The 23893-nt window shown below is 40.0% G+C and overlaps 1 protein-coding gene across 3 annotated transcripts in view; it reads left to right on the top strand.

Annotated features, from left to right (window-relative positions):
• The window catches only part of DCP1A (decapping mRNA 1A), a 34944-nt gene extending 12997 nt beyond the window's left edge, over positions 1-21947 (top strand). The window contains exons 4-10 of one of the 3 annotated variants that reach the window (XM_053377804.1): positions 1666-1732; positions 5318-5441; positions 9002-9112; positions 10865-11614; positions 12708-12764; positions 13578-13796; positions 17268-21947. In XM_053377804.1, the coding sequence (XP_053233779.1) occupies positions 1666-1732; positions 5318-5441; positions 9002-9112; positions 10865-11614; positions 12708-12764; positions 13578-13796; positions 17268-17348 (1409 nt within the window). In that variant the 3' untranslated portion in view covers positions 17349-21947. Of the gene's footprint in view, positions 1-1665; positions 1733-5317; positions 5442-9001; positions 9113-10864; positions 11615-12707; positions 12774-13577; positions 13797-17267 lie in introns of all 3 variants that reach the window. The other 2 variants (XM_053377803.1, XM_053377805.1) reach the window with 2 other exon arrangements.
• Positions 21948-23893: the final 1946 nt, after the last annotated feature.

Genomic DNA, 23893 nt, shown 5'->3' with positions numbered 1-23893 from the left:
ACTTTCCAAACTGTCTTGAAAGACAGACTTACATATATAATTGTGTTGCAGTAATCTAACCTAGAGGTTACCAGAGCCTAGATGACATAAGTTGGGCATATCCAGATAGGGGTGCAGATAGGTCTACCAGCCAAAGCTGATAGAAGGCACTCTGTCCCACTGAGGCCACCTGAACCTAAAGCGACAGCAGTGGGTTCAGAAGTACTTTCTAACTGAGTATTATTATTTTTTGTTGTTTAGGACATAGCTATGAACCAGTTTTCTTAAAAGATCGTTTTGCATTGCAATAGTCACCTGCTTTCAAAGATTTAATATTTCACAATGCTTAATGGAATCACATCTCCCCATTTTTATTTAAGAATTTGTTTGTTACTGAATCCCTATTTTTGTTAACTATGGTTTAGTGTTTTGTGTGAATACAAGGCCACAAGTTTCCTGTTCCATGGAATTATGGGCCTGCTAGCTTGATCCAGTTCCCTGAACCTGTTCTATTATATAAATTATCTGTAGTATATTATATCTTTTTTAGAGTCCACAGTTATTTCAAATCAGATTACTAAACTGGGCATCACTCATCCTGCATCTTCATTTTGTCTCTACCCAAGTAGCAGAGCTACTTTTCTTCCTGTTCCCATGCGATGGTTTTCTTAAGAGTGCCTTTTCCTTTGTTTATTCTGCTTCATATCCTTTGCTTCCTTTACCCATCCTCTCTTGGGACTCTGTTATTTAGCCCGTTACTTACTTCTCTTCCTCCGGCTGCCTTGCCTCCTGACCTTGAGTTTCCTTCTTGCTAGATCCTTTTTACCACTTCGCAAGAATAGAATGAAGGTTTATAGCCAGGAAGGTGACACAGAAAGGACTCTGTATATGCGTGTCAGATGAAAGGCTAGAAGTACAGAGTGAAGGAAAAGGAAAGACTCATTCAGTCTGACAGATTTCTGGTTCCTTTAGTTTAGACCTTTTCTTTTTCACTCCCAGGGCAGAAAATGAAATATACATTTTTAAATGTATTTAACGCTTATACAGAATTCTCTTTTGAGTTAATGTTGTTAACTTCATAGCATTTTAATGGTACAAGCGCACACATACCTACTCAGAAGTAAGTCCCACTGAACTAAATGGGACTTACTGGTACATCCAGTTAACTGTATAATGTTAAATCCAAAGTCTAATTTAAGCTGCTACTGACTTCTAAGTGAATGGTTCATAATTATCGTACACATATTACTGGGCTGAATGTTATGTTGATTTGCACTGCACTTTGGGTTCTGCACTAGTCTTAAGTGCTCATTTTATCTGACCTGCCTGTAATTTAACCTGTCAGATCGGGAGCTTTTTACATGTAACCTTTTTTTTTGGCCTAAGATTAAAGCTTTTGCCTGGGAACAAGATGTTTGTTTTCAATATGGTTGTACATATTAAATTGTTCACTAGCAAGTGTAATACCATAACCTAACATCTGTTTTATTATTTGCTGCTCCTGTTTCCATGAATATTTGAAATTACCTAGTAGTACTGCTCATATGTGCATAAATCATTTTAAGTACTGAATTTGTAATCTAGGCATCCTGCTGTTTTCTATATGGAGATATTCTGTAATCAAAATGATTTTAAAATAATAATAATATTATATTAACTGTCTTTTTTTAAAATACCTTCCTCAAGTGTCAATTTACAGTATCTGGTTCTATGACAAGAATGACTGTCATCGAATAGCAAAACTCATGGCAAAGTAAGTATCTCATTTTTTAAAACAACTTTGTGTTATTTCTAGTTTGCATTTTATAGCATTTCCTATAAAACCATGTATCTTTGCCAATATTTGTGCCGCCAGTAAAAATTCATGATAACTTAGTTTGTAATGTACTGCTTAATTTTGTGCTTAGAGTAAAGGCCATTTACTTTCCCTGTTTGCATGCAATGCTAACCCAAACTATGTCTTAGCAACCAGGCAGTGTGATATGAGCTCTCTTATAGTGCATGCAAAGTTTATACATGAGCAGAACAGAAGTCAAAATATCTGGAGGATAATGCTATATCAAATAGCCCTGGTACCTTCAGTATCAGACACTACATGCCTCTGAATACTAACTTATTTGATGGATGGATTAATTTGTTTAATTAACTTTCCCCTCCCCCATTTCTTCCGAAAAAAGCCTAGGATGGCAAACAGCAAGTGAATAAAACAATTCAATACAAATTCAGACTAGACAAATCCTATTGCTGGGGGTCACAGTCAAGAGAGCACTGTTGCCCCTGTGTCCTGCTTGTGGGCTTTCTGTAGACACCTGGCTAGCCACTGTGAAAACAGAATACTGAACTTGATAGGCCCTGGGCCAGGTCCAGCAGGACAATTCTTTGGTCAAGAATTTATCATAAACTGGTTCATTTTTATAATTGTAAAGTAACAGAATTATTGAACGGGTGCGATCCGGTGCTCAAAATGAGTGAGGAGTTGCAGTAGATCACTGTACGTAACACTCCTGATTCTGCAACCCAATGCTGGGTTCAAATTCTGGTCAAACTGATGGATAAGAGTGGGGATTAGATTTGTGCTGGAGAGAGAGGGATTTATACCAAGTAGCACACGATCCCATGGCTACCTGTTTTTTAACCGTGGTTACAATGTTAGGAACATTACATCTGCATTGATCCAGTGATACAGAATCCAAATTCTCAGATCTGAATCATGCAAATTAAGATCGTCTGTGCCAATTAGCGAAGGTTTGCCTCTCTTCTTGTTGTGTAATTTGGTGGCTTTATCGCAGCATGTGCCCTGCATGCCCTCTATATTACCTATAATAATGTCATGTCTTGGAGGACAAACCACACTTATTTGGCATCAAATAGCTACATCAGCAAATACTTTAGAGCTGAGAGAACGGACCACTCTCAACCCTCTCCAGGGAATTTAATGGTATTTATGATCTTCTGTTTCAGTGAGTTTTTCATTCTAGACTGAGGAAACATTAATGTAATGATGGAGTAAGCTATTGGGAGTTAACTTGCCCTAGCATCCTTTCATGAAGAGAAGATATGGCGTGATTGACATATTCTGTGATTGTTGTGATATCACCTTTTGGCTTTCCCATCAGCTGCCTGTAATATAGCCTGATGCTTTTGACATGGCATTTCCTGTTCTTAATAATCAAATCTACTCTCACTGCAGGAGACTAGATTAAAAAAAAAAAAATCACAACTCCATCTCATTGAAGGTTACTGTGTGTTAATTCAGGCGGCTTTGATCTTACCTGGTTCAGGAAAGTGGACCATTAAGTTTTTAGCAGGCTACGAAGTAGGGACCAAGCACTGGCTATTCTGAGCCTGAGCCTAGATCTCCTGCCCCTTTCCCTCCCATTTTAAAAGCTTTGTTGAAGGAAGCTTTTTTTATAGGGTGACTGGATGCCCTCTGAAGCAGAGTGGTGTTGATACCCAGCCACCCATCATCTTAAGCCACATCTGCATTATACATTTTTAAAGCAATATCATACCAATTTAAATAGCCATGAGTTCCCTCAAGAATCCTGAGGACTGTACTTAAGGGTGCAGAGATTTGTTAGGAGACCTCTATTTTCCATTACTCAGCTACAATTCCCAAAGTTCCCTGGAAAGAGGGAGTGATTGCTACCCTGCCATGGTTCCCAGAATCCTTTAGGGGAAGCCATGACTATGTGGTATGATACTATATTAAATATATAGTGCAGTTGTGGGCTCAACTGCTGAGAGGTATCTATGTTTATAAATTAGCATCTCCAAATATTATGCATCAGGGGTGCCATCTCATCCTCAGGATGGTGGGTGCCTGCCACTGCAACACGGGCGTGCGACGTCACACACACTACATGCAGGCGTGTGTGTGTGACATCACATGTCCATGTTGCGGCGGTGGTGGCTCCTCTTATTCCTCCTCTCCGCAGCCAGCGGTGCACTGTTTTCTGTGGGGAGAGGCTCAGACTCGGAGGCAGAGAGACTCTGCCTCCACGTCCAAGCCCCACGCCCTGGAAAAGGATGCCTCACTCACTGGCTGCGAGGATGGAGCTGAGCTGCTACTCTCTCTCAGAGGCAGCACCGCTGCCGCCTGCTGGCTTTTCTCATTGACTTTGTGGTGGCTCAGCCTCCACAAGTTGTTACTGTGGGTGCCCACGGCCCCCTGGAGATGGCTCCTATGTAATGCATATTTGGGTCATGGGCTTGTGCCCTGATCCTTTAAATTTCTAGCAATGTTCCTGCTCTGGACCAGTGAGAGAGGTTATGGTAAAATAATAGTCTCCTTTAAAAACACACACACACACACACACACAAAATTGATATCCCATCTTTCTATGCATATGTAGACTGAAAGTTACATTTAAAACAAAATAAATGTGACAATATAATCCACTTGCACAGTATATTGCAAAACAGAAGCAAAACAAACCTTTAAAAGGCTCTGACTAAAAATGCAAGTTGAAATAAAATAGTCTGTAAGTGTGCACTTGAAAATAGGCCATGAAGGGATCAGACATACCTCTCAGTGACTAGACTATATCATTTGTATTTCTTTCCCTCTAATCTTATTCTTTCTTATACAGAATTTTGTACACAAACACGCCATCCAGCTGATGAGAATCAGGCTATTCCCATAATGCACTTAGAGCTTCCTGTGATAATTTGTGCCAAAAAATGTCATTATAAACTGGGCTCTATTGTTTGACAATAAAACATTTTTGGAGTAGTGGCTAATAAAGGATTTTATAGAGGAATCTCCTGGTGTTGTTTTTTTGATGGGCTGCTTCTGTATTTTGCACTGTATATATTGTACATGTCTACAAAAGTGGGAAATGTTCACATGAAAAGTGAACTGGGGAGTCTTGGTGACTGAGCACATTTACAAGTAGCCCAAATTCAAAATTCCTTCAAATGCACGAAAGCTTTTTGTTTGTGTAAGTAGTCTGCTTTTTTTAAGAAAGTACATTTACTCCTTCTGCTACCTTGAGAATGGCCTAACTTTGTCATAATCAGTGGAATCATAGGTGTTGGTTTACAGTATTACTTGCTCCCATTTACATGCCTTTACTGTTAGGTTATCTAAATGCAATACATAACCACTGTACAAAACCCTGCCAGTTTTGGGAAGTAGAAACCAGCAATGAATTGAAATTATAAAATTCAGGTTTAGAACGTATAGCTCTGTTGGGGTTAAGATGTGCACAGAATTCATGCAGCATGTATTCAGTTCAAAATATGAAACAAACTGCTTCTATAGTGAATGGTGTGTTTTGCTGTACATTTTTAATAAAATCTAATCATATGCTGTTTCTCCCCTCCTCTATCATAGAGTAGTGCAAGAAGAAGCTCAGAGATCCCAGCTGCTGTTCCAGGACAGAAGAAGTGTCAGCAGGATTAATGGATGCACTGATATCCTAGAGATGCTTAGCAAAGCTAAGGTTGAATATGAACAGGTAAGGAAAGTATCTGTATTAGAAATCAGAGGTCAGGCTTGCATTACATATTTTAGTGGGAGCCAAAATAAACTTGGTGTACCTTTGCTGTTGGATGGTTATCCCTCAAGGATTTCCATTCATTCTCTTTTCTTTTTCTAACAGTAAGCACTGGCAAAATGGGGCTGTCCTGCCTTGTTTTTCTGAGAATAACTGGATTTCCATTAATGTAATTTTTGTGTGTCACTGTACATAATTAGGCTTTTGAAATTTAATTTCAGTCTCAAATGGCTGCCTTTCTGGAAGCTGAGATAAATGTCAATGGAGGTATTGCATACTATTACTCAAGGTTCATGTGCAAACTTCTGTGCAAACTTGATTATATTAACAACAGTCCTGGAAAAGTGGGCAACAACAAAGTTGCCTGTATTTTAGTATCCCCCTAGCACAACTTCACACTCTGGAAACTTTCCTTACAGTCTTCAGTACTATAATACAGTCTGTTTTCTTTCTCCTTACCCAACTTGCTGAAGGAGAAAGAGTGAGCGGTGAATCATCATAGGCAGTGCATGGCAATATTACAATACCTCAGGGCATGTTGAATCATGAAGCAAATGGCTAAGGGCTTTCATCCATCCTGGAATACCAATTTTAGACACATTGGTGTTTATCCAAGCTAGAATAAGTCACTGTACCTTTTAAAAACGAAAACAGTAGCCTGTCATGGTTTATAAAATAATGGCGACATAATCTGTCTTGGCTCTGACAGTATTGACTGAAAACTTACAAGGAGAAATAATGAGAGAGAGAGAGATTCCCCCCCCCCAAGCTTCTGTTTTATTTGGGAGAAGGGGCATAGTTATGCAAATATGGTTTTGCCTTTGTATTTTACATCTGATCAGTTTAAATTTCTTCGTTCTATGTTTAATGCCTTCCCAACCCTCACCTTCAGTAGTAATCTATATAACGTAGAGTTGTCTAGCTCACCCTGTGCCTTCTTAATTGCATTGCAACCACACATCCATTACTGCCTAGGTTCTATTAACTATGGCAGTCTCCCCACCATCCCTCCAATTCGCCTGTAGTGGGGTGTCCAGTCCTTCAGAAACGTGTGCACTGTGAATGCCTCATTTACTTCCAGCCCCCACCCATCTTATTCCCTCCCTCCTCAGGAAGACATGTTAAATGAATCAGGTAGGACTAGAGGTAATAAGAGAGAAGAGAATTAGTAAGTACTCCTTGATTTTGATTTTTTTAAGGTGGTGGAGTAGAATGAATTAAGAAAAGGAACAGTTTCAATGAGTTGGGTCCAGAGTATCTCCTTCCATTTTTTGAAAGAGGGTTGGATCCACCAGAAGTTCCCGTTCATGGATGAGAAGATGATTTATGGCAATTTTCCCATGAAGCCTTATTCACCACCTGCCACACTTTTCTGAAGGGTCCCCTAGCGCTAGAGTATACCTCTCCCCTCCCCCTCTTCATGTGTGGAATGTTTTGTGGCTGCAACGCTGTTCATGGGATTTCTCAACACAATTCAACAACATTGAGACATTAACATTATTATTACTGTATCTACATAATGGAATAAAGAAAACCTTCACCTAATTTTCTGCTTTCCATGCTGTTAAAGACAAAGGAGAAGCCCAGAAATAATTTGGCAACCTTAATCATGTGAACTATTCTGGAAAATATGTCTACTTGTCTGTCTTGTAAATGTCATTGTACGCTAACTTTCTGTCTAAATCTGCATGCCCTCTTTTCTCTTGGGGTCTAATATGAATAGCTTGAACAAGTTGAATTGAATCACTTGATTAAATGTATACACCATTCTGTACACTCAGGGCAGGTTGAATTCATTATAATGCTGCCTCTTCCATCTGTGGGAGGCAGGGACTCTTGACTCCACATTCTTGCACATACTTTGCATAACTCCTCCAGCTATTGAAATGTGCCCTAAACCACAGCTATCCAATTTGGTTTTCAGAGGTGATGCTTCTAAATATGCAGATCTGTAAAGTACCTGTTTAATGAAAGAAATGAGAGGGAAGCTTTAGAAATAAACTCCTGGTATAAATTGAATTAGTGTTTTATGTTGTTTAGTTGTGGGTTCTTTCTGTTGCTGTGTCATGTGTCTTACACATTATTGCTCCTTGTTCTTTTAATTGCATGCTTTTTCAAGCATGTGTATGTTTTTATGTCATTCCTCTTACTAATTCCTTGCCAATTATCTTGAGTCTATAATAATTATAGATGAATTTGCGTTTTATAGAAAAATCTGCCTAGTACAGTCCAGATGGATCATAAAATAATCCTGCTGTGCAGCCCACATGTGGTAGGCAGAGAGTCGGCATGAGAATGGGTAGCCAGGAGTGAGAAAAGAGCTTTGTAACTGTCTGAGTGATTTAATATAGGATTCTAAACCAGCTTAATCTTTCATGTACTCTCTGCATCCAGTCCGTATGTGAAAATGAATGAGTTTGATTAGTGGGTGGATTCTTTTTTTAAATAGCTAACTTTTCCCCTCCCTCTTCAGAAAGATTATAACACTTTTTGTAACCTGGCATTAAACAAGCAATGATATTTTGGGATTGCGTTTATAAACAATGGAATTGGGCTTAAATTCCTTACCAAAATGTTAACCACACTAAAAGTGCAGGAAATTGGGGGGGCGGGACAGGGACACAGCAGAGAGGGTATTGTCAATCTATGTTGTGAATTTTAAATCTGTAAGGTAAAGTAAATCTTTACATATTTATCGAAAGTTGTAGTGATGTGGCAGGTTTCCATTGCTGGCCATGTTTGCAGCTTGCAGCTTGCTACAGTCAGCTTAACTTCCTTGTGTTGATGGTCAGTTCATAAAGCTTGAAGCTTGTACTTGGGGAAAAACTTTGCGTAAGGTAATATATCGACTGAATTTTTTCTCCAACAGCAGCAAAGACTGTCAACTTCAGCTCTGTTGACTGCATCATAAATGGCACACTTAAAAGATTTAAACTGGCAGGTCTCTTGAACCATGAAGCTGAATCATCACTTTATTTTAGTGCTGCTAGTACATTTCCCTAATGCTTGGAAACATGCTGGACTCATGACTATTCTAGCTAATTTTATAATTGTTCTGTGTACACCTTGGTGTGTATTTTCACAAGTGTAAGCACATCTACCCTTTTAGAGGACGTGCACCCAGTTGTATAGCTGTAAGAGATGTTTAAAAACTCTGTTGCGTAGACATTCTGTATCTTCTCCATTCATTTGGGTAACCCAAATGGCCTGAGTCATGCATTCTTGTCTAGCTGACAACAGCTGGGAGAACTGTTTGGGTTGAAGCTGGGTGATGCTGGCCATAATGTTTAATCAGCTTCTGATCAAGTCGTGCCTTTAGCATGACACTGGCAGAACTATCATAGGATTGTGCAATGTGATCACCACAATATTGAATAGATAGTATATTGTGAAAAGCGTAAAGTTCAGAGAGAAGAAGAGCAGGTGAGGCAGAGATCTTCCTGGGAGGTTTATAGAGGGGTGCGAAAAATGAACACGTCTGAGTGGGAATTAAAAAAAAAATAATGTATTTTATTTTCTAGAATCAGAAGAGTGACCTCATTTGTTGGACACAACCAAGTGCAAATCCCACAAAGACGGAAAATACAGAGATTTCAGAACATGGATCATCAATGTTACAAATGCAAGACCATGTATGTTCATTTTAAAGCACTGTGACACTACTGCACTGTTTTGTTACCTTTATAATAAGTGGATCATGGGGTTGTATCAAGTCCTTTTTTTCTGGGCGGACACGGGGGGGGCGCATACCCCTAAACATTTTGTGAATTCCAACCACCTTGGCCAGCTTTTGGCCCTCACTGGACATTGTAAGGCTTATCAGTCAACTAAACAGGAGCTTTGGCTAAGAAGTGAGACATAGCCAAGAAAGATACTGTATACTAATACAGAAAATTGGTTGCAAGAAATAAGATGAGCAGCTCTTGTGCCTGCTAATAGTGCCATCTAATGGAGGAAAAGGAGTGGTGCACAATTTAATCTTGGAGAGTCTCCTTCTAGAAATGGGGTTTTAGGGCCATTTTGTCTTACTGAAGCCACTGAGGGTTTTTGACAGATCTACAAGGAGAATGTTGGATGTTGGAAGTTTCAATTTTTAAATTGATGCAGTTGATCAGAAGTAGTCTTATCTGCCTTTTTGGCTCTTAATGGGGTTTGGGGTGCATAGTCCCAATTATTAGTATGGAATTGAAGATTAAAGTGAACTAGTGCTGTAAGATTCTAAAATGTTACACTTCTAGATCACAGGAGTTTTCCCATCCTTTTTATTTCTCTTTCTTGGCCACCTTTTTTCCGTTTATTATTCTCTTCTCTCCCTCCCTTCCTTCCTTTTTGGTGTCTTCTATTCTGGGCCATTATTGGGATTACACAAACATGGAAGGTAATGGCTGGCTGGTGAAGGAGCCTGTGTGAGAGGCAGGGAAGGGAAGAAAGGGAATCTCTCAGGAGATAACTGGAAGGGTCAACCCCATTCTCTGTGAGACAAGGGCTAAAATCTACTTGAGAGAGGACGTTGCTATTTCTTTTTCTTTTCATTTAGATTCGTTTGTCTTTTATTATATTGTATTATGAAACAGTTTCCAAAAAACTTACGATATAAATGAGTTTTGCAGTTCTGAAAGTGGCAGGGAGCTAATTTTCTCACCATGAATATTTGCTTCTGTGCAAAGGGAGCAAATAAATCCTTGCAGTAATAACACACAACCCCATTTCTCCTCCATGCTGGAGCCCTGCCTTGTGTACAGTAACACACCATGCCATGCAAAGTAACCCAATACCCTTTTGTTGGCCTTCTAGCAGCTCATTCCTTCCTATGCCCATGTGCAGAGCTTACTTCTACTTTAAACTCCTTTTTTGCACTTATCTATTATAGTTTTCAATCTTTACAAATAAGAACTACCAGTACTTATTTGTGAGGCGAAACTGATAATTCTTTGAAGTATCATTTGGACTACCATGAGATAGGATGGCAATATCTGTGCAGAATGGGTGAAGGAGTATGAAAATAAGTAGCTTCTTGGGGCAAGTCTGCTTACAGCTGCATAATTTTTTTAAGTCTCCTGATAAATATTCTCTCCTTAAAGGTATTTGCAGATTAAAATGCTTTGCAATTTTAAAGACAATGAAAAGCAGTAGGAAAACAAACTCTTACAATTGGGATTCCAAGAATTGGTTGTTAGCGTATATTGTTTCATCGTGATATACAAACATATTGTGCCACATAAGTATAAAAATATTGTTGATAAAACCTATGGCCCGTAATGTGTTTTTTGCATGGCTTTACAACTTTTAGCAAGCTGTTCTCTTTTAAATTCTACACACTACCACTAATTTACTGGAGACTTTTAAGCTGAGCTTCTGGTTGTTCTTTTTTTCTCTATTTCTAGCCGTGCTCATCCATACCAAAACACCTAACAGTGGAAGAGTTATTTGGAACGTCATTTCCAAAGGAACACAGTACAGTTTCCTACTCTAATCCAGAGAGAACCAAGAAGCCTGACTCCTCATGCAGAGAGCACAATTTGCTCCTTCCTTTTTCATTTGAGCAGTCGACAGTGATCCATCAGCCTCTGGGGAAACTGGATGGCTCAAGCTTCAAAAGTAATTCTTGTACCTTATTGCCACAGGAGTGTATGCCGCCCTTACTGATTGCCTCACCTTCTGCCCCACAACCTGAAGTGAATAAAGCTTCAAACTATGCCGTACAGCTAAGCCCTAACCTTAATTCCACTCTGGCCACAGAAGCTCCCTGTGTGCAAATGCTTCAGAGCGGCAGCACAAACAATAACATGCTGCAAGTTATGCAGCAGGCTGCCAAGCAAATGTCTCCGCTTGTGAATCAGCAGCCGTCTGATATGAACCACGGTCCGCAGAACATCACTCCCAGTCAGAACCAATTCTTAACATCTTTGGCTGCAACCAGTACAGAAAGCGCTTCGAACATGCCGCTTGCAAATACGGATCTCCTTCAAAAACTCAGGTTGACCCCACAACATGATGTTATGCAGCAGTCGGCAAATAAAGCGCCAGTAGCGTCTAACTCCTCTTCTGCCGCTAGCCAGCTGGCGACCCCAGATCGTTTCAAAGAATCCCACACCAAACAAGCCCTGACTGGTAAAGCAATTCCACCTGTTCAGGTCAGTTCTCTTAGTGTATAATAAAATGGTTAGAGTGTTATCACACTGCTGTTCACAATAGAGAAGCAGGCGGGTGGCCCAGGTATGGAGGCAAGTGGGTGGAGCAAGCAGGAGTGCAGCCCAGGTGAGCTGCAGAAGACCAGCTTCCCATCAGCTGTCCTGCTCTGCTGCCACTGTACGCCTCTCGTGGCTTTTGCTATTCCAGCCTCATCAGCATGGAAGGCCAGGGAGGGAAGTGGCAGCAGAGCAGGACAATTGCTGGGGAGCTGCCCCAGCTTGTCCTGCCTGTTCCTCCGTGGCTTGCCTGGGCTGCTGCCTAGGCGAGCTGTGGGAGGGGGGGAACCGAGGTGCACGGCTTGGGCGAGCAAAATGAGCAGGGGTTGCGGCTCCTAGTAAGTTAATATATGTAGATTTCTTCAGGCGAGCTGTGGGAGGGGGGGAACAGAGGTGCACGGCTTGGGCGAGCAAAATGAGCAGGGGTTGCTGCTCCTAGTAAATTAATATATGTAGATTTCTTTAGCAATAAGGTTGATTGTAAAAACATTGGTAGGTTAGTGCTGTTAGCAGCGGTTCTCATGTTATTATACTATGTTATTTGAGTCTGAAAGTGCCAACACAATTTCTTTCTTGCCAATGGGTGAATTGGACGTTTGTATTGGATACTAGTCTTGTAAGGGGTGCTTTATAACGTTGTTCTGGCTAGGCAGTTAGTTATTTTTTAACAATGTTGGGTTTTCAGTGTTTTTCTTTAAAAGTGATGTATTGATCAGAACACTTTGGTCCAATACAGATGAAATTCTGTATCCGGCCAAAACAGTGTTTGTTGATTATGGCAGTAGAGACTAGATGGTCAGAAAACTGTGCTTGAATCTGGAAGTCCAAGTCTCACATTTCCAAGCAACCATGCGGTGAGGAGTAGTACAGTACGTAACTGACAATTTTGGTTACGAACTCTTATAATAGGTCACCTTAGGCATCTTATTTAACAAATTAAGCAATAGCACGTGTATGTGTATGCATTTTTTAAAGGGGGAAATGTAAGAAGAATGCTGGATTGTTCAGATACTACGTATTTCTTTCTTTAAAATTGTAGGTTGCACAGCAAAGCAAGGAGCTTGAAACATTTTCACACCCCAAAGCTTTGTCAAAGGCAAGCCAAGTATGTATTTAAATCCTTGCATCACCAGAGTGTCTTTCCCTGTCTGGATTTGTGCAAAGGCCAATTCTCAACAAAACCTGGTTCCATCCAGGCTGACAGGCCAATGTGTCTTGAATCCTGATCCCTATCCATTAATTAGGATGACCTAGTTCTCCTTTACTAGTATACTCCTTCTGGAGACCTCCAGGTCTTGCAAGAATTGAAATATGCCTAGCCAACAATCCTTTCCCTTGTAGCTCATAAAACAATAATGCAATTGGCTGCTCTCTATAAAAGTGCCCAATTTTTCCAGATTACATTTTAGTAATCTCTCATTTCTTTGTAAGATCGAGTTTATATGCTGGTACAAAGAGTCCAAGAAGGCATCAACAATTGTACTGCTATCCATATTATTGTAAATTGCTACAGAGTTCTCTTTGAGCTACCACATCAGTATGCCAGAATAGAAATTTGGGTTTATTAATTATTTCCTGAACGGCGTTGTGATCCAGGTTGGTCACACTGGTTACTTTTAGCATCCATAGCTTTTGTGAGGCCCTTTCAACTTAAGCCGCTTCATTTCTGCATGTAAGTCCCTGCAGCTTGTATAATGTTGGAAGCGCCCAGGTCACATAAGAGCCAGTGAAGCAGCCGCTTCTTTTGCCAGTGTGCCAAGGAGCTACATCACTGGTTCCCGCTATTTTAACTGGGACTTCAAACAGTACCAGAAAGGTAATATCAGAAGAGTCTTTAATATATTTAGATAGTTCTTTAAAAATGAGGGGAAAAATCATCCCCATCTCATTTGATTTCTTGTTTTTGCAGGTTGCTTCCCCACAGTTTGCTGCAGCTACAACCACAATGGCACCTTCAGTCCTCTTGTCACCTAGTGTGTTCCAACAGTCAGCTATGAAGTCCTCCGACATCGAAAACAAAGTTGGTTCCTCTTCTCCTCTCACTCTTGGAGCAGTAGATGTTCCAACATTACCTCCGACAGTTCTTACTAGATCTCAGCTTCAAGAAACCTTAATATATCTAATAAAGGTACAGTCAGTTACTCATTTGGACTCTTGATTCAGAATAAAGTGCTGATTATAAGTGGGCACCATAAAGAAGGTTAGGAGGAATAACACTGATAGGTGTATTAGATCATTTAGCAATAAAAGCAGCAACTAGAGAACTGTTAGCAGTATTTTAAGTGGTAATGATATTGATAACCTTAAAAACATGAGAATTGTTAATTCAGTTAAATAACACAATTTATTATTAAATATGCTAACATAAGTATCATCTACCAAGGACAACTCTCCAAGTACACTCGTTCTGAGTCCTCCCCGTTTAGGGTCCATTTTGTCGAACATCCATGGCAAACCCAGAAGTACCGGAACGGGTTGCTTCCGGGTTTGCTGCTCACACACATGCAGAAGCACTAAATCACACTTCTGCACATGCGCAGAGCGGCACTTTGTCAAGGGTCTCTTTCGTTGAACAGATCCCAGACGCAAAAGGAGGTATGACTGTATCTCTCTATCTAAGGAATTTGAGGCAAGAGGTATGCACTTCAGGACTGATTCAGAAATATTTGGAGTTCATATTTCTAAGCCAAATGATAACAGCTGAAGGGGGAAAGTGGATAATCAGGACCTCCCAAGTGGCAAATTTTGCTGTAGCCATGGCACCTGAAATGTGTTGGGCACGTAGAGGGTTCTGATTTTTGAACTGTCCAAATTGTTCACAATCAGAGGAAGAAATACGTGCTGTCTGCATTTTAAAGAACTGCTCAACCTTCCCTTAGCTCACTTCTTTTGAGTGAATCTAATCTGTAAGTTCAGAAGGATGGGAAAAATAAAGATGGAAGATGTTTGACTTTATACATGAAAACCTTTAGCAAAATAGGTTACAAAGGTGTAGTTGGAGATCACAAATCAACCTGCTTTACCACAGGAGTTTGTTCATTAGAAGTTCCAAGTGGCTTGGCCATTCTCGGTTTATTCTGTTATGAAATATTTGAGAATTCATTGACGCTCGTATTTAGTCAGCAAACGCACACTGGCCGACTTGAAAAATTGTTTTTTTAGTTACGTATTGGCTTCAGCTGCAAGGCTGCTTTGCAAATGTGCCAATAAATCCAGTGAATCACAAAGAGAGATCTTGCACCTAGGACAGGCTTACATTAAGAGGATTGTTTTGCCCTTTTTGTCATCACCAGGGTCACAAACCTTTGTGCTACATCAGGCCTCTCTAGTTCTTTCTATATTGATATCAGTAAGTCTTGCATACAGTGTACAGGACACAGAAATTAGTGTAAAAATAACAGGACACAGAAATTAGTGTTTTGGTAATAGAATTGTTAGGAATAAAATAGGCCTGTACTCGGGTCACATAATCAGCTTTGTGGCCTCTGTTTTGTTTCTTTGTAGTTTTTTTTCTGCACAACCTGCTGTTTCTTTTCCCCTGTCAGAACCGCAAGTGAAACAAAGAAACTTGCTGACTGTGAATGGAGGGGAGAAGAGCCCCTTTGAACAGAGGTCAACTGTCAGCAATTTTACTTTGTAATTAAAATCATGCCGCACTTTCAGTGATCTTGAGAATGTGCTTTGTGTTGTCTTAAACCTTCACAAATGCTGTTTCTGACCTTTAGTCAGCTCTCTGCTTTGTGTATGTCCGACCTGGTTGATAATATTATTATTAAACTCTGCTTCCCTTCAGTGGAGGAGTATTAAAAAATAGTGCTACAATGTTCCATAAGCTATATGTAGATCCAAAATGCATAGCTCATCTGATTGTTACATTTATTATAACTAGAGTTCTTTAAGTGATGAATGAATAAAACAATTTAAAACACCAGTCCAAATAAAACACCGGTCAAATGACAGCACAGAACCCCTGCAAAACAAAACAGCTGGAGTAGAGGCTAAAAGTCAAGTAATAAAACAGTAATGGAGAGCCACTACACATCCTCACTAAAACCATGTTCCAAGTTACCATTAAATGTAGATATAAATGAATTAATATAGCTGATTCTTAAGAGAATAAGAGAGGATTTTTTTACTATGGAAAGATATTAAAATAGGTGAGAGGCGAGCCTTTTCTGGGAGGTGATTCCTCTGTTGGGGCATTACAAGAAGGCCCTCACCCTTCTAAATGGCACTTTAGGTTCACATTCTCATTAGTATAAGGCCATAAAATACCAAATGGTCACATCTTTTATGTTTGGCTAATTTTCATGAATTTATTGGCTTAGAATTGCCCACCTAGTACACAAAGGTATCTTTTTTCAATGAAGGACCAGAAATATGAATAACTGGCAGGATGTTTGTTGTTGATGATGTTTAATTTGAGATGCAAATTCACATGATGGGGACACTGAAAGTCCCAGGCCATGCGTATAGGTAGATTTGTAGAGGCATGGGCAATGATGATGATGATGATGCCAGCTCAGCTGGTCCATGGAGGTCAGGTAGTGAACATGCCCTGCCTAACTCAACCCAGGCTATACCTAAAATGCAGGAAGAGACTAAATGGAAATGTATAGTGATCCAAACCTCAAGGCAGGTAAAATCCTACATATGCGGACGCTGACTTTTTATTTCATTCCTGTCTGGTTCTTAGTTATCATCCAAAACAAATGATCCTTCTTGTCTTCAAGAGTGTGCTTGCTGTACTAATTCAGATTCTTCTTGTACAGTTGCATTCACTTATGCAGGTTTCCCTCATTAGCTTTCACTTTGAGACTTAACATGGATTTGTTAGTTCATAATACTCCCCTGTCACTAGTTTTCGTCACTTCTCTTTGTTTCTCTGTACTTCCGCATTCACTTTACCTTTTCTTATCTTAGTTGCTTTGCAAGCACCCTTCTAAAAGGTTTCAAGTAGTGTACCCTTGTAAATAAGATTGATCCGGCTTTAATGTAGAAAGAATTCATTTTAAAATCCATACTGCTTCCTCAGGTTGAAAACAATCTAAACAGCCCAAATGAATTTTGATAGTGTTACCAAGTTACACTGGAATAGCCTTGAGCACTGAATTGGGCAGTTACATTTATCCCATAAGGTCAGGACAGAGATACCACTGTATATGCTCAGTGATATTTCTGAGCTATATATCATTGATAGTACAGTGGTACCTTGGGTTAAGTACTTAATTCGTTCCGGAGGTCCGTTCTTAACCTGAAACTGTTCTTAACCTGAAACACCACTTTAGCTAATGGGGCCTCCTGCTGCCGCCGCACCACCGGAGCATGATTTCTGTTCTCATCCTGAAGCAAAGTTCTTAACCCAAGGTACTATTTCTGGGTTAGCGGAGTCTGTAACCTGAAGCGTATGTAACCTGAAGCATATGTAACCCTAGGTAGCACTGTATAGCTTTATTAAACTTTCTCCTTCATGCCTCCTACCCAACTCCTAAACTTACAGGTTTTGTTTATAGGTGTAGAATAATGAATTGGGTAGGAAAAAGTAATGAATTATTTCTGTCGTTGGTTTAATTATGGTTCCCCCCTCTCTTTCCTTCAGAACGATGCGAATTTTCTTAGTACGCTTCATGAAGTTTATTTACAAGTCTTGACCAAGAATACGGACAGCATCAAACTATAACTGAAGTAAATACAGTTCAACTTACCACCTAATTGTTTCAGAAACAATTATGCCTCTTCTGTGAAACTGTTAATATTTTTAAAGGTTGTTTTTAGTTGAAGTTTTAAGTTTTGTTAAAGTAAGGAGACCTTGTCCCTTAAAATTGCGTAACTAATGTTCTTAGAAGTGATCTAGGTTTCACTGTGACCAATCACCAGCAGGCTTTTATTTCTATATGCAGAAAATGGTCTTCATGTTTAACAGCACATTATTTTTGAGTGGGTTTAGAGTAATATGAAAAACTGTTTTGATTTTTCTTCATCTGGTACATACATCTAAATAATTAGGGTGAATGTGGCCTAAGCCATCTTTGGCAGTTGAGTAAAGATAACAAGTTGTGAAGCTAACTTCTGATTTAAAGAGCTGTGGACGGAATGCAGAAGATTATTTTAGAGTTTGCAAGGAAACAGTGGAAAGCATTGTAAAAATGCTGGGGTTTTTTTAGCCTTAGAGCTGGATGGACTCAGCATGGTATTGACCATCAAACTGACTCCCTTAATATGCAGTGCTGGCTTATGCATCCCTATGTTTTACTAAGGCAAAATGAAGGTGGATTATGAAATACCCCTTTAACAATACTTGCAGTGTTCTTATATTTTGTTAATGATACTATTTTCAAGCAAATAATTTTTAAACAGAAATGGATGGAACATCATTGTGGTCACCTTATTGTCCTTTCCAGGCTTACTGCAAATTTTGGAGGTTTGCCTGTAGCATAGATGGGAAGGAACCCAGAGAAGTGTGTATAATTTCGTTTTTGGTGTTTAAAAATGGGGACATAAACAACAAATGCAGTCTGCTCTTCTCCCCATATTTTCCCTCCATTTGCAGGTTTTTGTGAGTTCTCATAGAAGGTTAAGATTTCATTACCACTGTAAAGATCAAACTTCTTCCCAAAGGAAGTTGCTCTGATCTCCTTGTAGTTTTATATGCTGCTATCGGTCTCTCCTTGACTTGTATTTATTTCATTATGGCATGTGATAGTAGCTAGCAATACTCTAGTGTAACATAAATCTCAATATGTTCAAGCAATACTAATATTAAAAGGATGGGGTGGTTTTTGTTTTTTAGTAGAAGGTCTTTGTTTTATATTGTGAAAGGTAATTTTGTAATCCTTTTAACCGATCAACACACTTCTTATTTGTCAAAGCATTGCTGGAATGGAGGATCCATGTGTTACAATCAGTTTCCTGTGCAAGCCATTGAAATGAGTAGGGCTTGATAAAAAGCACAGCCAGGATCTTATAAAGGCCCCCTTCTTTTGGTAGAGTTTGCAATGGAAAAGGTCCTGAATTAGAATGTACCTGTTGCTCTTAAAATTTAAATGTAACGATGATCCCTTCAAGGTGCAGATACTATCTGTAATTCATCTACCAAGCTTTAATTATGATTCCACCACAAATCAGTGTTTTGATATATAGCGTGTTGGATTTTTAAAAAATCTAAATATGTACTTCATTTTGAGTGATTTTAAGTAGGTGTTTTTATGTTTAGCAAAATCTGCCTTTTGAGAGAACCTCTTCAGCCTTTGAACTCAGTGTTTCTAGTTGCAAACATAGTATTTTATATCAGATATATGTGCAGAATTCAGGGAACTATGTTAGTAGTGATATGCATATTCGACTAATGTTTTGGCTTTAATGGTAAAACTCAAATGCTTCTTTTCAGGCTTTCTAGACCTTTTTTTTTTAAAGGAAACATGAGAGCTCTACTTAAATGCTGGACCTTTGATAGCACACCCATGTATGTGCACCAAGAAAAACATGCTTGCTTATTTAAACAGAATTACTCTGTATGAAGCTTTTTCCGGGCGGCGGGGCAGAAATCAAGCCACTGCAGTACTCTTCAGTTTATTTTAAGTGGCTGTATTAACCATACCCCCTGAACCAAATTTATATAATGCTGTGTTTGTAGATAATAAAGACTCAAGAACAGTCCTTAATTATTGTGTATGGAAAGAAGAAAACCTTCTTAGCCATAAGCATAATATTGGAGGAATAACGATATTGAGCTGAACTTGGTCACAATGGTCAAAGTAAGCATTGTATCCAAATATCTGTGGAAATGAAACGGAAGTAGCCAGTGTGGTTCTCTCCAGATGTTGAACTGCAACTCCCTGACCACTGACCATACTGGGTAGGGCTGAGGGAAATAGTAATCCAACATCTGGGGGACACGTTGGCTACCCCTGCTATAAAGGGTTCCCTTATATTGAATGTACCATTACGGTTTTGTGACTTCAAGGGGTTAGTGAGAGAGAGTTTTGCTTCAGACAGCATCACTGTTTCAAAGAATATTTGTCACCAGTATACTTTGTCCTCCTGTTTACTATTTTGCATTATAATTCCCTAGAAACCTCATCTGGTAGCTTAGCAGGTCAGAGTTTTCAACTGATAGAAGTATGTGCAGCATCAATAAATAGTTCTCTGCTTCCAAAGAGAATTCCCTTAGCTAGAAGAAAGTTGAATTTATTTATTTTTTGTCAGCAGATTTGCATTAACCTAGGATCTTACACACGTCGTTAACAACATTTGTGTATGTAGCAGGCTCAAGCTGGGAGGTCACAGGCAAACTAGGCAATACAAAGCAGCATTCTGCTTTTATTGCTTATTGTAGCATGAGAAGTTAACAAACGAAACAAAACCAAACATTTTAAGAATTGCTTTGAAAAACAAAACTCAGCTGCAAGGTGAAAATCACAGATGCTTACAAAATGCAGAAATTACTGGACAACTTTACCCTGATTACATATGGTCATATCCAGTAGTAATCATACTCAGAGTAAACCTATTGAAATTGATGGAATTAAGTTCCTTAAGTTGAATGATTACAATAGGTCTGTTCTCAGTGCAATTTGGTCTTTTAATCTCTTGTAGAAGTTTAGAGTTATAATGAAACATTTTATTCTTACCTGCATGCAACAGTAACAAGTACATAGCTAACCGACTAGGGCCATTCTTTTCAAGCTTTTATTTTAGCAAGGTATTATTTCCCACAAGCAAACGTATGATTTTAGACCGTCCTAAAATCAATATTCAGTATCTTAAGCATGTATTTTTTCGTTGCCTATATGCAGCATTTTATTAAAAATTGCTTAATATTTGTCCATCCAAAAGTGGCTTTAAAACAAGCAGCTTACTCAATAAGAACTCATTGCTGTTTTGTTCTGTTGCATTAACAATGTTTTGTTAAAAATGTGCCTAGCAACTCTGTATTTGTGACACACTCGGCAAAATGTAAACAGTCTGCTAAGAGCTAAGGCACAATAACAGCATGACAAGTAAAAGCATGTCTTATTCTGACATGGGGTTGGATTCAACGTTTCTTCCATGAGCAGAAAAGCTCATTCTGTGGAAGAGACAAATGTTGCTGAAGGAAAGGGGGAAGGTGATCTTGCAGATCCCCACTTCCTCCTTGCCTCCCCCATGCCGCTTCAGTTTTCTGGAAGGTTCCTCAGCCCTCCAGAGTAGTTTTGGTAGAAAGGAAGAGTTGGTGGAAACAGCTTCCACATTTCCATCTTCTGAGAGTGACATTTCACTCCCTGGAACTTTGGATCTAAGCCAGAGAGTATAATCATGTTTCAGGCATACTAAATGGTATCCCCCCCCCCCGTAGTTTTCTTTTGCTTGAATTTAGGGCATTCCACCAATGCCATGTTTAGGCATGGGTATAATTAGTGTGGAACTTTCCAGGAAATATATTTAATGTGGAGTGGTCTGACACAAAAACCCAGCCACCTCTTGTTGGCTTACATGAGTTGCTTCTTAAGCATATCTTAAAAAAGAGGAATGTGTGCAATATATATTTCACCTCAGTTTTGGACATCTTTCGTGAACATGTTAAAGGTGCAATATCTTCACTTTAAGTGGGAAACATTTGCAATAATCTTCCCCCTGTGGTTTGTTTTTGTACCAATTTAACATTGTGGGCACATGGTGGTTCTCTGTTAAAAATGCACACTACACTCAGTGTTTGGGTTTAGCGCTTTAATTTGCACTCGCATGCATATCAAGAGTTTGAGGTGCTTCCGATCTTTTGGATTTTAAGTGATTACTTTAGGAAAACAATGGGCATGGTCCTGTTCCACAGGCACAGCATTCATACCTGAATGATTCCCAGAGGATCAATAGAGCCCTGTTTCCCCATTTTTTGTGGGCACATAGGAAGTACAAGAGACCGATAGGAAGAGGAATGGAACTTTTGTACGCGCGTCTCATTCATATTCGTAGTCCTTGACTGCTTGGTTGAAGTTATTCATCCTTCTACGCACATATATAGGTGGGGGTATTGGGAGCTGATATATATTGAACTTGTTGGAATCCTCCACATATTGGCGCTGCACCTGTGGTGGCCTGGATTGTGCCCACTAGCATTTGAGCAACTTTTAAAACTGTCACCATAATGCTTCATTAACATTTCAGTATATGGGTATGTAATTTGTGCCATCTTATTATACTGGCAAATATTAAGTTATTGCATAAATGTTTAAGAATAAGCATTTTTCATTGAAAATTTTGTATGTTTGCAGATATATTTTTGTAATAAAACTTCAAAGACAAATGTTCTGGTCTGTCCTGATATCTTCTTGGTGGCAGTTCACCTTTTGAAAAGGGAGTCCAGCTTAGGAGAGCTGGTCTTCAAAAACCAGACGTATCTGTACTTTAACACAAAAATGTGACTCTTGGGATTGTAGCCAACTAACATTGAGTAGACCCATTGAAATTAATGGATCTGAGTTAGTCGTGCCCATTAACTTCAATGGAGGTACTGTATGTGGACTAACATTGAATGCAACCCTAGATTCTTGCATTTGTGTTCCTTTTCGTTTGCTTTAACACTTTAATATAAATCTTTAACATATGCTATACAAACATCTGATGCCACACTTACCCAGGGAATATACAATTATGAAATTGGGGGAAGAAGCTAAGGAGAACACATCATTGGAGATGGTGTAAGACATTCACCTGACAGGCTCAGCATCTTTAAAAAGCCAGGATGTCTTCTGAAATTAACTGTTTCATTCAAGTTGATGAAGATGTAACCTGAATACAAGCATCCCCTACTTACGTGCGTTATACTTGTACAGGACCACACATATGCACAGTGCTGAGAAATAGCAGATTGGCCTGAATATAAAGCCACACCTTTAAAATTGGAGGGAGGGGAAGGAAAAATACCCGAACATAAGCCGCTCCATTCCTCGCTGCTCCTGGCTGGGGGGGTGGGAGCCATGTTGTGTTGCCGGTGGCCCTTCCTCTTCCTCACTCACTCCCTTCCTGACCTTGGGGGAGAGGACGGGGGACTACGCACGGGGCGGGCGCTGTTTTGCCACGCTCCTGGTGCTGTTTGCCCCACGCTCCTGGCTGCATACCATAAGGTCACGAATATAAGCCACCCTTTAACTTTTCATGGTTGGAATTTGGGGGGAAAGAGGGTTATATTTGGGGCAATACGGTAAGTAAATAGAACCATACCTTCCCTGGAGCCTAAAGAGGATGTCAGTGAGGGCAGAGGAAGTCCCAAAGAGACCAGAGGCTCAGTGGGGCTTTGTTTAAGCCGCTTAGCCTCCCCACTGAACAGCTGATGTACGGGGTAGCACAGCAGCAGCAACTGCCGCTTTTCCACGCGGCCTCCAGCCAACCCCAGAGCTTCAACTCCAAACTCTTATTTTGGTCTGGAGTGGAGAGAGAGCAGGACATAGAGCTGAAGAGCAGGGGGAAATAGGCATATAGAGGGTGTTCCCCACTTTATGCGATTCCACTTATGTGCATGGAGCCCCGGAACAACCCCTACGTAATGCTCCTGGACTCAGCCCTGAGCATGGATGCCCATGTCTCTACGGTGGCTAGGAGTGCATTTGCACAGTTAAGGCTAGTGCACCAGCTGCATTCGTTCCTTGAGATGTATTTGGCCAGTGTGACACACGCAGCTTAGTTACATCCCATTTGGATCACTCTAACACGCTCTACATGGGGCTGCCTTTGAAAAGTGCTCAGAAACTTCAACTGATCCAAAGAGCTGCACCCATATTGTTGACTGGGTCTGGTTATAGGGAGTATTAACAGCTCCACTGGTCTGTTTCGGGGCATAAGTCAAAGTGCTAGTTATAATGCTCTGTGGGTCCAAGCTATCTGAAAGACCATATTCCTTTTTACGAACCTGCCCATGTTCTGAGATCTTCAGAGGAGGCCCTTTTCTCAGTCCTGCCGCCCTCACAGGCACGCTTGGTAGGGACACAAGAGAGGGCCTTCTCAGCGACTTCTCCCAACTCTGGAACCCCCAAGCAGGATTCCAGGGGTTTCCAGGCACTCACCCAGTGTTTCCATTGGGAAAACTGAGGCACAGTGGAGGCTAATCTATTTAAGAAATATGGTTCATTTTACAGCTAAAGTCTGAAGATGGAGGGGGTGCAGAACATTATTCCTAGCGCTTTTTTCACTCGGAACTCTTCTCAGGTGGGCCTCATTGCCATTCTAAAAGAACTTGGGAGGCGTTCCTGGTGA

This window comes from Podarcis raffonei, chromosome 2 (genome assembly GCF_027172205.1).
Source record: "Podarcis raffonei isolate rPodRaf1 chromosome 2, rPodRaf1.pri, whole genome shotgun sequence".
Taxonomy (NCBI): Eukaryota; Metazoa; Chordata; class Lepidosauria; order Squamata; family Lacertidae; genus Podarcis; species Podarcis raffonei.
Note: the sequence above shows the minus strand (reverse complement) of the source record. Positions and strands in the feature narration are given on the sequence as shown.